Source organism: Neolamprologus brichardi, chromosome 7 (assembly GCF_056152115.1).
Source record: "Neolamprologus brichardi isolate AB-2024 chromosome 7, ASM5615211v1, whole genome shotgun sequence".
Taxonomy (NCBI): Eukaryota; Metazoa; Chordata; class Actinopteri; order Cichliformes; family Cichlidae; genus Neolamprologus; species Neolamprologus brichardi.
The window spans coordinates 20,024,774-20,037,081 of NC_142110.1; the positions used below are offsets into that span (position 1 = coordinate 20,024,774).

The following is a 12,308-nucleotide window of genomic DNA, read 5'->3' on the forward strand; positions in this document are numbered from 1 at the left end:
AACAACAACAACTGAAGTTCATTGCTAAGAAGTGTTTCCGTCTCCTGACTGACTTGATAGCACGAGTTTATGCAGTCCTCCTGCACGTCTTTACTCCCACAGGCCTCAGCTGCGACTCGAGAAAGAGTATGGAGAAGTTAGCGCCACCTCCCTATGCAGTGCCGCCTCCTACCCTGTAATTCTCCATGGGTCAGACATCTGTAAGCATTTCTCTCAGACCACAAGAGGAAAATAGAAAGTTGGAAGCTACAGGCTGTGATTTGGGTGTGTATAAATAAAGTTGCTAGCAAAGGAAAAGCTGCTAATATGATGGGAGTCCAGAAGGTGGGAGGTTAGTAGGAGCAGGACACCCAAATCATCAAAGAGTGGAAATGAGTTGCAGGAGGGCAAACAGAGCCTCTGAAGAATTATATGAAAGGGTAGTTTCTGATTTGCTCATGAGGTATTCGTGGGTGTATATTTTACATATGTAAGTACAAGTTTGATTCATTGCATGTGTGGCTAAAAAAAAAACATACATGAAGCACATGAACATGAAAACACTTGGAAGGGTAAGTCATTTTTGGAGGGCTGTTGCAAACATATGTCCTTATAGTCAGGGCTTGATCAGGTGATCCTTAGTTACTGTGCAATAGGCCTAGGCTGCTGAGGGGTGTGTTTAATGTGCTTATACACCACAATCACACAATCATTAGTTGTTATTAATCTCTGGTTCTCTGCCACAGTGTGTCTTTTATCCTGTCTCTTTCCCCTAACCCCCAGCTGGTCAATGCAGATGGCTGCCCCTCCCTGAGCCAGCGTCTGCTGGAGGTTTCTTCCTATTAAAAGGTATTTTTCTTTCCCACTGTCGTCAAGTGCTTGGTCATAGGTCATTTGATTCTTGGGGAGTTATCTTTGTTTTTCTATGGTCTTTACCTAATAATATAAGGCATCCTAAGGTAACCAATGTTGTGATTTGATTCTATGTAAATAAAATGTAATTGAACCATATGGTATACTGCTCTATCTGTATCTACAATCTTCACTCCTTAAAATATAAGCAACGCTAGAACAAATTAAAGAATGTTGTCAGATATATTACCAATTATTGGAACAAGTAATAATTTGTTTAAAACTGGTGTTTTAAGGCTGTTCTAATAAGTCCATCTGCAGTAGAAGAGTAAACTAACAAAAACATGTTGACTCTGAAGTCTCAGAGTGCTAAACAGGGAGCAACACCCATTCAGTCTGTAATAATGCCTGAGCAAAGAGCAGATTGAGTGGAAATGAGCCATGTTGCCCCTTCACTGCAGGCCTCCACATTGGTGCTGACTCCTCTGTAGTGGTCGGCACTGCCTCAAAACTGCAGGGCACATTTGTGCAGCTTCCAGAAATAGGATGTGCTGTATATAATTGGCAAAATAGCAGGCTCACAGCTGCTATGAAAACAACCCTGCTTTTCCCGTTGCCTTAGAACCACCCTACAGGCTTACATATGAGGCCCAAAATGATACCTTTAAAGTTGGGTGTAGGTGCAAAACCGCAATTTAATGGAGCGCCTCTTTGCCTCTATGTTCCTGAAAGACCTGAGATGCATTTGTAGATCTTTAATGAATTGAGCAAAAGTTTTTTTTAAACAAAAGAATAAAAGTTTTGTGCTAACAGTGTTAACAGTAACTGGTTTATTTAACTCATTTATAAGACAGCAAGAGAAATTCAAAATACTTATAAAATCACAGGAATAGTGATAAAAAATAAATGTGTGTCGTGACTAATAACATTTAAAGCCTGGTGAGAGATAAAATATATTTGACTGTCAATGCAAGAAGAATGTTGATTGTCCTTTTGTGAAGTGGTTTCTCATCCTCGTGGTATTCAGACATCAGCTCCACAGCCCCCTGTTCTCTCTGCTATTCCTCTCTCTCCCTCTCTCCCTCTTTCTCTCCCTGACAAAAGATCATTCAAATTCACTCATAAATACAATAAATAACAAAAACGATGCAGAGTAGCTGCTTGCTCAGTCTCTCAACTTGATTCAGCTCCCAGTCTCAATACAATACTAATACTTATTCAGTCTTTGGTCAGCTTCACATCTCTACTGACCAATCCTAGTAAGGCTGACATTAAAATGGGGACATTTTAATATTAGTTTTTCAGATCCCATATGTGAAATTTCTGTTATGGTTTTTCTTAATGTGTTTGTTCTTAATTTTTATTTTTTGTAAGTTTAAGTTTACTTTTCCACATTTTTGAGACCATCTCAAAATGCACTGACATGATTTCCTTTGAGTTAAAATGGTATTTTAACGCTGATTAGGGGGCAGAGAGGTCAGCCCAAGTCCAGACTCCCATTTAGGTTAGGAGTGTAATAAATTCTCATGTCAGCCTTCATATTCTTGATTTAAATCAAATGCCTTCTTCACATATCACTCTTATCTCTTGCCTTCATCTACCAGCTGAAAAGTTTCAGGAAGTTTTGGAGTCCATCTTCTCCAAGGAAGTCGAAAGAGCCCTGAGACGAGCCCAAGTGGACGAGCAGGAGGACAAGCAGGACGATGGCCAGGAGCGGAATGAGAAGGTTCCAGCCGGCTGCCAGGATGTTGTACCATTTGGCCTTGTCCGAACACTCCTGAGCCAGCTGCAGGTTGCCCTGAGTCTTTTGGTCCCTGGCCTGCAAAGATGCAGGAAGACAAATTCATATTAAGACATCTGGTGTAGTCAGTTTTAACTGGTAATTTAAATATGAAGACTCCTCAGCATCAACGTAACTTTGTGCTGAAAATCTGGGTAAATTCCCAGATGATTAAACATGCAACTATTTTGCTGGTAATAACTGAAATGAGTAAAGAAACTGAACAGCCTATTTATATATTGGGTCTGATTATTGGGGGGGGGGGGGGTAATTTCCTAACCCCCCCTGGAAATTACGCCCCTGCTCCTCAGTCTCATAAGACTTGTGGGACATCTAGAGACATTAAAGCTTCATCTGCACTACATAAAAAAGATAATATGAGTTCACTGTAAATAAAGAAGGTAAAACACAGATAATCTTTTTTGTTTATAGACAGCTTGCCCCACAGATCTGGTTCAGTGCTGACCCTGGGCAGACTGAATAGCTTCTAAGTGTATCCATTTATTGTGGAAAGAACCCAGCCAGGGCCTTCCATACAACTCTCTAATTTCCCATGAGTACTTGCCCATTAGAAAGATACCAATTATGCCATTTTTAACTCCCCAGACAAGGAACCAGTGACTGTCTTTAATCTGAGTGCTGAGCCAGTGGCCCTGTGATTCTGAGCTGCACCGTGTGCATGCAGAAAAAAAATTAAATAAAGGGTATACACACCCTTTTGTGGTGAGATTTTCGGGAACTTTTATTTCCAGGTAGTCAAGTTCCAGGTTTCCAAACAAGATTTGAAAATGCAATTTTCCAGGACTTCTTAACTTTTTAAAATGTGTTAAGTTTTTTGTTTTGTTTTATGTTTCTCTGCAGCTCCATTCCTGTGGTAAAGGGCGCTCCTGCTTTCTACTGTGTGAGACATTCGACCAGAGACAATAACAAGTCTGTGTTTAATCAAACTCAAAGATTTTGCAACAGAACTTTTACACAGAGGAAAAGCTAGAAGTTGTTCTGCTTTTTACACATAAAAAAATCTGTAAAAAATAAAGTATAATGTACAGTTTTTAAATGAAGAATGCTTCCATATTCATTTTATAAGAATTTTTTTAACAACACCTTAAAAATGATAGGGTATGCAGGGTTTTTTCCACTCCTTTTACGGTTTATACCCTCACTTACACATGGTTAAAAGAAAACAATTTTCTCCTTTTCCCCATTGGCAAGTATCCTTGCCAACTTTGCACAACTTTTGCTTTTGCTGCCAAGTTTCATTCCAGAAGGCGGAGGCAATTATAGTAACACAATGTTCTTGTTAGCATTAAGCTGTTCAAGACTGACAAAAGTCTTGTGTTACACTGCGTAGAAATTGTTCCCTTTTTTTCATCAAGTGTATCCAAGAGTTCCTGCCTTTGTTGTTTTCAAAATGTTTTAATAAAGAGTTTAAATAACTGGAGACAACAATGAAGGCTACTTTATGTAAAAAAAACCACACATTAATAGAAAGATTTGTTTTAATTGGGACTGAGTTAACAATGTAGACCCTTTTTTGTTCGATGTCTGTAAATTGATTGTAAAACATTTTCAAAAGGAAAGAAAGAAAAAGAGTACAAGGCCTCACCTTGATGGAGTAGATGAGCGCCATGAAACCCAGGCAGCAGAAGTTAACATACAAGGTGTTGCACAGCGACCAGACTAGATAGTCTCGAGGAGGATTCTTGCCAGTGTTCCCCATGTTCACTACGGTGGATCCAACAGGCTTGCGGGCAGATTTACAGTTGGTAAGAGGGGTGCAGTCGGAAGGGAAGTTGTAGGAATGGTTGTCCATTGTTAGCGTTCAGAGAGGGGAATCCTAGCTGTAAGTGGATAGACAACTTTATGAGCTTGTTATCCTTCCAGATGCTTGGTCCTCGTCTTGAGAGTAGTCCCCCGCTCTATGCGAGAGGCTTAAAAAGGCCCATAAAGAGGGAGGTGGCAGGGAGAGCATGCATGGGCCTTTAATGTCCTTTAATGCACTGCAGGTCTGTCATTATGTGGTCAAGCCTGTGAGACTGAAATAGAGATAGAGAGAAGAAGACAGGGAAACAGTTCTCTGAGAGAAAGACCAAATATATAAACTGTAGCTGAGAAAAGTATCCAAACGATAATTTTCCTAGAGATTTGAAGGTGGTGCGTGGTGATTTGGGTGAAGTTAAAGGCCATTTGAATGATGCTGAAAAGCCTTGATATGTCTGATGAAGAGTCTGCCAGAGGTCTCGAGGCAGGCATCTGTATCTTGGTGGGAACAGAGTGGGTTAACAAAACCAACAGGACACATTTCTAAAACATATAAGAACTATTAGTTAAGTTCATTTCATTTGGTTTTCATGTGAACGGTCACCGTTTCTTACATAAAATAAAATAAGTCAATTACCCAACCTGAACATTATTTTTTAAGCTGAAGCCAAACAAATTGTAATATTTGTAACAAATTGTAACAGTTGCATACATTGAAGATCCCACAGTCTACTGTAGCTGGCCGCTGACCAATTTATGCTGGACAATAGGGTTAACCAGGATACGCTTTAGAATCAAGTGCTTGTCCTTTTCATTGTTTTCTTCTTTTTTTTTTGAAAATCATTTTGATATAAACACAAGGATTATATACATTTGAAAGGGAATTAAACAGACTCAACAAACTATGTTTTAAAAGACCAATGAGCCAAGTTTCTTCCTGCCTAACAAATGGGAAAGGACACACAGCAAAGCTGGAAACTGCACATATCAAATAAGTGATATGTGCAGCTCCGGGCGTGCTTGGACACGAACAATATTGCTGAGAAATTTCAATCTGCTTTTAAGCCATTGCATAGCACTGAAACGGCATTGGTTAGAGTTCTTAATGATATTCTTGTAATCACTGATACTGGACGCTCTATGGTCCTAGTTTTACTGGACCTCTCTTCGGCCTTTGATATGGTGGACCATAACATCTTATTATTAAGACTTGAGCACACTGTGGGTATTAGAGGCACTGCCCTCGACTGGTTTAAATCATATCTCGCTGATAGATCCTTATCAGTTAACTTAGGCACCTTCTCCTCTTCCTCCGCTCCGGTCTGTTGTGGTGTGCCTCAAGGATCAGTTTTAGGCCCTATTCTCCTCTCATTGTATTTGCTCCCTCTAGGCGCAATCTTTGAAAAATACAATATCGCCTTCCACTGTTACGCCGATGACATACAGATCTATTTTGAACTTAGTGACGACCTTGCTGTGTCCCTACACTACTTTCAAGAATGCATGCGGGAGGGATTTTATTAGTAGTTGTATCAGTATTTTTTTTAAAAATAGCTCCCTGTTTTGTCGCTCTATATAAGCCAAAGGATAGTGATAGATTCTTGTTGGTAAGAATGCGAGCATGAGGATTGCCATAAAGCAAACTTACCACTGAAATAAATTTCTTGCCCAATTTAAATCTTTCCAATATTTTGAACAAATAGGGCCATTCAGTCTGGTCAAATGCCTTCTCAGCGTCGAGTGCCAAAACTGCCAACTCTTCTTTAGGTCTGGCAGTGGAGTAAATAATGTTGAATAGTCACCTGAGATTAAAAAAAAGAATTTCTCTGGGGTATAAATCCAGTTTTATCAGGGTGTAACTGTGTTAAAAGGGGCTTAATCTACTGGCAAATTTAGACAATAGTTTCCCATCCAGATTTAGCAAGGTGATGGGACGATAAGAACCAACATTCTCAGCATTCCTACCTTTTTTATAAATAACAGTTATAATTGCCTCTGTAAGGGTGGGAGGGAGGACTTTATCTGCTAGAGCTTGAGTGAATGTTTTATGCAGGTATGGGCACAAAATCTCACTAAATTTCTTATAAAATTCGCTGGGGATGCCATCTGGTCCAAGCGCCTTATTAGTTTTACTTGAGGCAATTGCCCTCTTGATCCCCTCTATTGTTATTTCTGAGTTTAAGCATCTGAGTTCATCCTCCCCTAGATTTGGAAAAGTGCAGCTATCCAAGAACTTTTTCATAGAGTCACAATCTATATTTTGTTTAGCATATAAACTTTGATAAAATTGGAAATAGTGATTGTTAATGTCTCTGGGGTCCATTAAAGCCTCAACTGCATTATTTTTAATTTTATGAATTGTACTGTCTTGTCCTTGTTTCCTAAGTTTTCTTACTAGTATTTTATGCGATTTGTCACCAAGCTCAGTATTTCTGCTTGGTGCACAAAAAGGCTTTACTGATTTTTGCTGAGAGTAGATTATTATATTCATATTTTAAAGACAGTATTTTCTTATGTAGCATTGTGGATGGCGTTTGGGCATTCTCTTTATCCAGATCTTTAATTTGTTTGTCCAAGTCAAGGAGCTTAGCCCGGTTTCTCTTCCTTCTGGCTGATTTAAAATAGATAATAGTACCCCTTAAATACTCCCAAAGTGTAGTAGGCTTAGTTTCTGAGTTTTCATTTACCACAAAATAGAGAGATCAGTGTTTCCAAATATTCATGAAAACCCTTCTCACCTAACAGTAGAGGGTTGCTGCGGTCTAGTTGCATTTTGGATGTTTAAGGTTAATGTGACAGGGGAGTGATCAGAGATGACAATATTGTGATATTTTGTGTCAATTTTGTGTCAATGACATGTGGCATTAATTCAAATCAAATGTTGCCATTAAATATGTATAATCAAAATATTACAGTACACACAGGTTATTTAATTTATAAATTATTTCCAATTTTTCAAAAAATTGATTTCAGCAAAACAATAACTGTCATTGTATTGTAGAGCTTATGAAAAAACATTGTTAGAGGCACAATTTCTTCGTTTGATTTCCGAACACCAGTGAAATGATTCTGATGCTATTTAAACATGATAAAAATGAGTCAACTTTGAGCCAATGACACAATGAAAACCGACTTTGATGATAAACACGATGATGCTCTAAGTAGAGAAATGAGTACTGTGAAATGTGAGATGTTATGACCACTATAGTGAGCTGTAAGTTCAAAAGTATTGCTGAATAAAAAAACAAATATAACTTAATGAATTGAATCATCTAGATTTTTAAACGTGTCTCTTTGCTTTTGAATGCTGTTGTTTCAAATGTTGAGACAAAAATGAGCAACAACGCCCTCTGCCGCCTATAACTGTGCTTTACAACAAAGGCGGGAACAACCAAAAAAAGTCCCTCGTGATGTTTTATCTATGTGACCGTGGAGCAGGTAGCAGTTGTTCTCATAGTCTGTTGCAGTAGTGTGATAGGTAGGTTTAAACTGCGTATTATCTACGAAGTATTTCGTTTCAAAATGAGGTGTAAAATGCGTTATCGTCGTCGCTTCAGCGAAAGACAACAGTGGGAGGGGCGTATTCAGAGCTCCAATTAATAGTGTCCTGTGCTACCAATGCAGCGCAGCAGAGTGGCGCAGCGGAAGCGTGCTGGGCCCATAACCCAGAGGTCGATGGATCGAAACCATCCTCTGCTATGTATGTTTTTTCTTTTCTTTTTTTTAAAATTACCTAATCTTACAAGATATGTAACATAATGTTACATTAAATCGTGTAATTACATTCATTTGGAATAAATGTTTATTTTAGTATTAACATCTAATCAAACCACAGTAACTTTAGGCCTATATACAGTTTATATCTACAACACTATCTTTGTTCTGAAATTCTCACTCTCTTTGTTATGTAATTACTTTCTAAAATGTTTAGAGACAAACAAAATTACTATCTGCGTTTAATAAAAAGAGCAGAAAACTATATGGTGCCTTATTAATATCAGTTTACAAAGTCAAACCAATTAATGAAAACAGCAATTAAAGTTGCCTTTTTTCACTTTAGTAAAAGGTAAAAATTAAAAAGTAAAAGTAAAATTGCACACTTCTGCAGTGTTGTTTTTATTGTATAATTTTTATATTTAAAGCATGTACACATTAAGAATACCATCTGGCATTTATATAAAAGAGAGATGAAAAAATATGTTTTGTTAGCAGTAGTAATTTTTTAAAAATCAGATATTATAATACAGGTAAAAGAAAAATAATAAACTGTTAAAAAAAACCCACGCAGGGTAGAATGTAATTTATCATTGTTTAAGAAAGTTATGTGTTAATTCACTTCATGAAAAGTTGAGATAAACATGACATGGGGAAAGAAAATCCCCCAAAGCGAGATTTGCAAGGAACTGTGAACTTTCTATAACTGACAAGTGATGTAAGCGTTCATGGAACATTCTGGTGTAACTTGCCAGATGCCGTTTTCTGACAGCATGGTGCAGCCAGTATCTTGGATGGATTTGTCTGGTTGACCTTCTCCCCACTTGGTAAATGTCAGACGTTGGTTTTTCATATCCACCTCAAAATTTGCCTCTGCCTTTTTGTTGTTGACACTGATCCAAGCTGCCTTGTAAACATCGCCAAACACTTGAGTCAATGCCTTGTTCTCCTCCTCGTTCTGGGGCAAAGCCAACTCTAAGTGTTGTTGGGAGCAGAATTCGACAGCCCTGGAGAAAGAGCCTCTCTCCTTGTTGGACACAAAGTATTTCTGACCAACTCTCCGGACAAAATGATAGTTAATGGCTAGAGAACAGAAAAATGTAATAAAGCAAACTGTTACTCTTAGGCTTTTTTATTTAAAATCAATCTAATGTTGTAGACACATGGAAAACTGTCACACAGAAATATGATGATGAATATGATGACTTATCAATCATGTCTGAAAATTAGACTTAAAGTTGTATTTTTCAGATGTCCTGTGTATTTGACAAAAACAGTTCTTTGTAACTGAGTTGTGTTTGAATTTGAATTAAAAACACATGATTGTGACACTTACCGAGCTCTAGCTTGGCAAGTCTGTCCTTCAAGGCTCTGAGGTCTGGGCAGCTCGTCTCAGTAGCAGCTGGATCAAACAGATCAAGTTAGTGAACTTTACACAGAGGCCACACTTACAGCTGTGCTGTACCTATAAATGGTCATTTAAAGTTTCTTCGTTTTATGCCTCACTTTTAACTACTGATAGATTTTCTTTTCCAAACTTTTATTTATTTATGACATGGAAGGAATTGTTGTTGTTCTTCTGATTTCTGAAATGATTAGATAATCACTCTGTTAAGCTTACTGTATGGGCTCTTTAAACTGTTTCAGGACGTTTTGTTCAGTCATGAGAGTAATATGGAAAAAACAAGTGGTTACCATTTGTAAACTGTTTTTCTAGCTCATCCATCATCGTTGACATGCTGCTAATCAGCATCTAAATTTAGACAGTGATCAAATTACCCCCATGTGAATTATGCTGTGGGCACTTATGATCAACAAATCAGGAGATAACATGAGAAAATACAAAATGCGTGCAGGCATAAATTGTTTTACATACTCCAGCTTTGAGTAAACGTAACCAACCAAAACAACCGAGGCCTTGTGAGAAATTTGTGTGACTACAAATGTTACAGAGAGAACGACAGTCTACAATCAAGCTTCAGTAACTTTACGGACTATAAATACAGTAGACTTATTTCTAATCCTGCGCCTGCCTAATTGTGTCACCATATGCATAGATTTCAAGGCACATCAGGGGACACATAGCCTTTATCTTTAAAAAACATACCAGATAACTAAGGTGTACATGATCTAAAGCAATCATTGCAAAAAAAAGTGTTTAAGTGTAAACTTTACAGCATGTTCCATGAATGCCAGGAAGTCCAGGTAGCCCAGGAAATCCTCGCTCCCCTGCAGAATAGATAAACAGGTAGTGAGCCAGCTAAAGGTGCTTGTGGCTTCAAAATCAAATATATTTGTCTGTCCAAATAAAAAATAAATGACCTAAATTTAGTTCGAAATTACATCCTTTAAAATACTGCTGGAATGAAGTAATAACATCGGTTATTTTGACCTTTATTCCCCGGAAATCCAGGAAAACCATCTTTTCCAGGTGGTCCTATTATCCCAGCAAACCCAGGATATCCTGGATCTCCTTTTTCACCTTTTTGACCAGGAGGACCAGGAGGCTGACTGAAGCTGACAGTGGCCATCAAGCAGATGACGGAGAATAAGAGAAGCAGTCTCATCTTCGTAGTTCAGAACTGAAATTTTGGTTAAATATAGTCTTAAGTTTTCCATATAAAAGCCATGTAGCCCTAACCCTCAAATGGAAGAATGATAAATATTCCAATTATAGACATTCTTTATGCAGAAATTGCTGAATTCAATTAATTTTTTCTAGCTAGCGTGTTGTACTTCTTTATCTTTGTTGTTTTAAAGTGTTTTCAAGAGTTAAAACCATTTGGTAGCACAAAATTTAGTACAATACAGAGATAAACAGGAGAGAACTCACCCCACCAACGAGAAGTGATGTGCTGGGCGTACTGCTTCTTTGCTGCTTCTTTGCTGCAGAAAAAGAACTGAGATATTTGCTAGAAGTAATGTGGGAGGGATTCAGTCCACAGTAAGCAGCTGGAACGTCTCATTAGGGATTGTCCATTAACCTCCCTCCTTTCAAACCAAAAAATGGCCACTGTGTTGTGATACCTTAAAGACTCTATGAATCTAAACATGAGAATACGGATTTGACGTAGTTATGGGTGAATGCAGAAATGATAACATTTGACTTTATGAGGCACAAACAGTTTCTGCCACTTAACATAAAAGGCAACTCCCTGTACAAATCTCAATTTCAAAAAGAGTTGTGCTCATTTTGACCACACAATCATCACTATAAGATTAAAACATGAGTGCATTATTGTTTTAAAGCTCTCTTAAAATTGACAGACTTAAAAAGACAAAGTTCAACATTTAAGATTAATAAATCAGTTGACGCTGAATTGTTTGAAACACATATTTAAAGGAAATTTAACAGCAGTTTAATGTTTAAAATAGTACACTGAGATGTTGCAGAGGTTGTGTGCAATCTAAATATTTCATTATGTTCACTTCTTAGTGAAAAACTACAAACACTGTGAATCAGACTTTTGCAGAATCACCTTTAGCAGCAATAATTTGAACAAAGCATCCTCTGTATGATTTCATCTGGCTCTCTCATAATTATAGAGGAATTTTGGTACATTTGATTAGCAGCATATGGCTGCTACTTGTCCTCTCAACTCCCATGGAAGCATTAGGGATGTGCTTAAAAGACTCTAGGGAAGAAGTCAAAATACAAATAAGCATTGCTATGTTGGGTGTACCTCCTTTTTGCTCATTCCACAGAAAAATAGCTGAGATATTAGGCAGACCTCCATGTAAACAACAGCTGCATACTCTCATATGGGAACTGGGAGTTGGATTAGTATTATAAGTAATATAACAGCACATACCTTTATTTATATAAAGATTTTACAACCTATTTTTTGATCTCTGATATTATTAAGTTATGATGACACCTCAATTTTATTCCTAAGTATGTTAATATTTCTTTCCAGTTTTTCAACCACAAGTACAGTATTGTGTTCGCAAAAAGCAAACACCAATCACCTGAAAAGGCTTTTATGTAGAAATGCACAATATATGATGTTTTTATAGGAAAACACTACATAAGTATTCAAAGCACCCTTTGGAAAAAATTAAACAATATCTTCAAATGGCATTGTCTGGGACTGCATTATAACCATGTGAATAATACTTTAATACCTACTTTCACTAGTTCATGATTAGAATGCCACACTGACAAAATTTGTTTTTATTGCAGTTTAATGTTTAATTCTTTATACATTTATTATTATATTTA

The 12,308-nt window shown here is 37.5% G+C and overlaps 2 protein-coding genes and 1 non-coding gene across 3 annotated transcripts; 1 reads left to right on the forward strand and 2 right to left on the reverse strand.

The window, feature by feature from the left end:
• Positions 1 to 1,636: 1,636 nt before the first annotated feature.
• LOC102778364 (interferon-induced transmembrane protein 5-like) lies at positions 1,637 to 4,499 on the reverse strand. The gene is made up of 2 exons (XM_006782459.3): positions 4,218 to 4,499; positions 1,637 to 2,650 (listed from the first exon to the last, which is right to left on the reverse strand). The coding sequence occupies exons 1-2, from the start codon at positions 4,422 to 4,424 to the stop codon at positions 2,429 to 2,431; spliced, it is 429 nt and encodes a 142-aa protein (XP_006782522.1). The 5' UTR covers positions 4,425 to 4,499; the 3' UTR covers positions 1,637 to 2,428.
• Positions 4,500 to 7,999: 3,500 nt separating this feature from the next.
• On the forward strand, positions 8,000 to 8,071 carry trnam-cau (transfer RNA methionine (anticodon CAU)). Its single transcript has one exon. It is a non-coding gene; the product is annotated as a tRNA-Met (tRNA).
• Positions 8,072 to 8,688: 617 nt separating this feature from the next.
• LOC118455822 (mannose-binding protein C-like) lies at positions 8,689 to 10,994 on the reverse strand. The gene is made up of 5 exons (XM_035915762.2): positions 10,920 to 10,994; positions 10,479 to 10,668; positions 10,262 to 10,315; positions 9,423 to 9,488; positions 8,689 to 9,169 (listed from the first exon to the last, which is right to left on the reverse strand). Exons 2-5 carry the CDS (start codon positions 10,651 to 10,653, stop codon positions 8,787 to 8,789), a joined length of 678 nt encoding a protein of 225 aa, XP_035771655.2. The 5' UTR covers positions 10,654 to 10,668; positions 10,920 to 10,994; the 3' UTR covers positions 8,689 to 8,786.
• Positions 10,995 to 12,308: the final 1,314 nt, after the last annotated feature.

Excerpts from the sequence above, each read along its gene's own strand:
- LOC102778364 (XM_006782459.3), bottom strand. The coding sequence starts at position 4,424 with ATGGACAACCATTCCTACAACTTCCCTTCCGACTGCACCCCTCTTACC. Across the intron at positions 2,651-4,217 it reads CGCTCATCTACTCCATCAAG|GCCAGGGACCAAAAGACTCA; the intron begins GTGAGGCCTTGT and ends GCATCTTTGCAG.
- LOC118455822 (XM_035915762.2), bottom strand. The coding sequence starts at position 10,653 with ATGAGACTGCTTCTCTTATTCTCCGTCATCTGCTTGATGGCCACTGTC. Across the intron at positions 10,316-10,478 it reads TGGATTTCCGGGGAATAAAG|GGGAGCGAGGATTTCCTGGG; the intron begins GTCAAAATAACC and ends TCTATTCTGCAG. Across the intron at positions 9,489-10,261 it reads TGGCATTCATGGAACATGCT|CTGCTACTGAGACGAGCTGC; the intron begins GTAAAGTTTACA and ends TGTTTGATCCAG.